This window comes from Rutidosis leptorrhynchoides, chromosome 1 (assembly GCF_046630445.1).
Source record: "Rutidosis leptorrhynchoides isolate AG116_Rl617_1_P2 chromosome 1, CSIRO_AGI_Rlap_v1, whole genome shotgun sequence".
NCBI classification, from domain to species: Eukaryota; Viridiplantae; Streptophyta; class Magnoliopsida; order Asterales; family Asteraceae; genus Rutidosis; species Rutidosis leptorrhynchoides.
In genome coordinates this window covers 609,588,745-609,591,335 of record NC_092333.1, presented here as the reverse complement: position 1 = coordinate 609,591,335, position 2,591 = coordinate 609,588,745, and the positions used below count along the sequence as shown (strand labels likewise).

Genomic DNA, 2,591 nt, shown 5'->3' with positions numbered 1-2,591 from the left:
GTCTAGCTCTTTTAATTCTTGGTTAGGGTCTCGTTTCGAGTCTTTGTTTATGTAATTCTTTGTATCGGTTCTTTCTTAATAAAGTTGTTTGGCTTTTCAAAAAAAAAAAAAAAAAAAAAAAAAAAAAATACAATACTATACTGTAATGTATTTTTAATGGATTATTTATTGTAAATATATACAAATAAATAATCCGTATATATATATATTGTGCTATTTAGAGAATTTTTTAAAAAATGTTTTTGCTAGCAGATTTGATATTTTCTTTGTGCAAACTGCAACGCAACTGTTTCCACAAAAAAGAAGTGTTGTCCCAAAATTTATTCAACTTTTGCTCGTTTATATCCGCACACGTGTCAACCTACTACAAGTGCAAATAATTCAACTACTGACCCCTCGCAAATTACATTATACCCAACTATAGCCGTTGGATTACCTTCAACTTGACCAGCTCTATAACCTCCACACTCCCAAACCGCCTATAAATCACGCCTCCTGCCTTCATTGCAAAAAGAGTAGCACATCGGATTAATATCTTTCATTTACTTTTGCATCCTACAAATTCCCCCAAATTCCCTACAATTTCCCACAGATTCTTAGAATCCGCTTTGGGAATGCAGAGAGATGAGGGAAGATTTGCGGCCGTTTAACTCTGGGCGTGCTCAAAAATCCACCGGCGGCAGAACTTGCCACCGTAAACACGTGGAAGACGGGTGAATTACTTTCACGCATCAAAACTATTTCTTTGATTCTGTAATTGTACTTTAAATCGATTGATTGATATTTTTATTAATCGTATAATCAATTTCACGATGGCGGTGGAAGACAGATCTAACGCCGTACTAAACGGCAAGTACGAATTAGGTAGACAATTAGGGCACGGGACGTTTGCGAAAGTGTATCACGCGAAAAACGTGAAGACGGGTAAAAGTGTAGCGATGAAAATGGTCGGTAAAGAGAAGGTGATTAAAGTCGGTATGACGGAACAAATCCAGCGTGAAATTTCCGTTATGAAAATGGTGCGTCATCCGAATATCGTCGAGCTTCACGAAGTTATGGCGAGTAAATCGAAGATCTATTTTGCTATGGAGCTCGTTAGAGGCGGTGAATTGTTTTCCAAAATTGCAAAAGGTCGGTTAAGAGAAGATGTCGCTAGAAACTATTTCCAGCAGTTAATCTCCGCCGTTGATTTTTGTCATAGTCGGGGCGTGTACCATCGAGATTTAAAGCCGGAGAATTTGTTATTAGACGAAGAAGGTATTTTAAAAGTTACTGATTTTGGTTTAAGTGCGTTAGCGATTCATTTAAGGCAGGATGGGCTATTGCATACGACGTGTGGGACCCCGGCTTACGTGGCACCTGAAGTAATCGGGAAGAAAGGTTACGATGGGGCCAAAGCTGATATTTGGTCATGTGGAGTTATTCTGTATGTTCTGCTTGCTGGTTTTTTACCATTTCAGGATGAAAATGTAATCGCGATGTATAAGAAAATTTACCGTGGTGATTTCAAGTGTCCGCCGTGGTTTTCATCTGATGCTCGGAGATTAGTTACGAGAATGCTGGATCCGAATCCGAAGTCGCGGATCACGATAGCGAAAATCATGGAATCAAGTTGGTTTAAGAAGGCGGGACCGAAGAAACCTAGTTTTTTAACGGAAGATGAGAATGTGAATTTAAAAGGAAAAGAAGGTGATACGATGAATGCGTTTCATATAATTTCGTTATCGCAAGGATTTGATTTGTCGCCGTTGTTTGAAGAGAAGAAGAGAGAAGAGAAACAAGAGATTAGGTTTGCTACTATGAAGCCGGCCGGAGCAGTGGTGTCGAAATTGGAGGAGGTGGCGAAAGCGATGAAGTTTAGCGTGAAAAAAAGCGGGGACGAGAGTAGTTTGAGGTTACAAGGATGCGAGAATGGAAGGAAAGGGAAATTAGGGATTTCGGCGGATATATTTGCTGTAACGCCGTCGTTTTTGGTGGTTGAGGTGAAGAAATCGAGTGGTGATACGTTGGAGTATAATCAATTCTGTAGTAAAGAGCTTCGGCCAGCGCTTAAGGACATTGTTTGGACGTCACCCGCTAATCACTCTGCTCCGGCTTGAATTGAGCTCATTGATTGTTGTTATTGTTACTGTTTGATTGTCGTTTGTTGGATTAGTTTGTTTGATTATTTGATTAGTATCAGTGTCATATTTGAATTAGAATGTTGATATTGTGACTTGTTATATTTTGTTTAAGGTATTGCTATAATAAGTAAAAGGAGAATGTCTAAACGTTTTAAATTAAACATTCCTACATTTTTATTTTTAGTCTGCAAAAATACGAAAAGTGAAACTACTTTTTTTTTTTTTTTTTTTAACCTGAGTATCTAACATTTTTTAACTAAGAGCGATTACCCGCTTTGCGAGTAGTCCGGAGTCATTGCAGGCGAACATACAACGAACATACAAGCTCAAACATGCACAAGCAAAACCAAACATAACAAAAGACACACCGAACTATAACTGCACTACAAACTAGACCATTTGCCAACAAACCGGCAAAACAAAACAACTACAAACTAGACCATTTGCCAACAAACTTGCAAAACAAAA

The 2,591-nt window shown here is 38.4% G+C and overlaps 1 protein-coding gene across 1 annotated transcript; it reads left to right on the top strand.

The window, feature by feature from the left end:
- The first annotated feature begins 560 nt into the window (after positions 1–560).
- Positions 561–2,195, top strand: LOC139856005 (CBL-interacting serine/threonine-protein kinase 6-like). Its single transcript, XM_071845473.1, has one exon. The coding sequence runs from the start codon at positions 813–815 to the stop codon at positions 2,097–2,099; it is 1,287 nt and encodes a 428-aa protein (XP_071701574.1). The 5' UTR covers positions 561–812; the 3' UTR covers positions 2,100–2,195.
- The last annotated feature ends 396 nt before the right edge of the window (positions 2,196–2,591 follow it).

Coding starts and splice junctions, on each gene's coding strand:
- LOC139856005 (XM_071845473.1), top strand. CDS start 813: ATGGCGGTGGAAGACAGATCTAACGCCGTACTAAACGGCAAGTACGAA.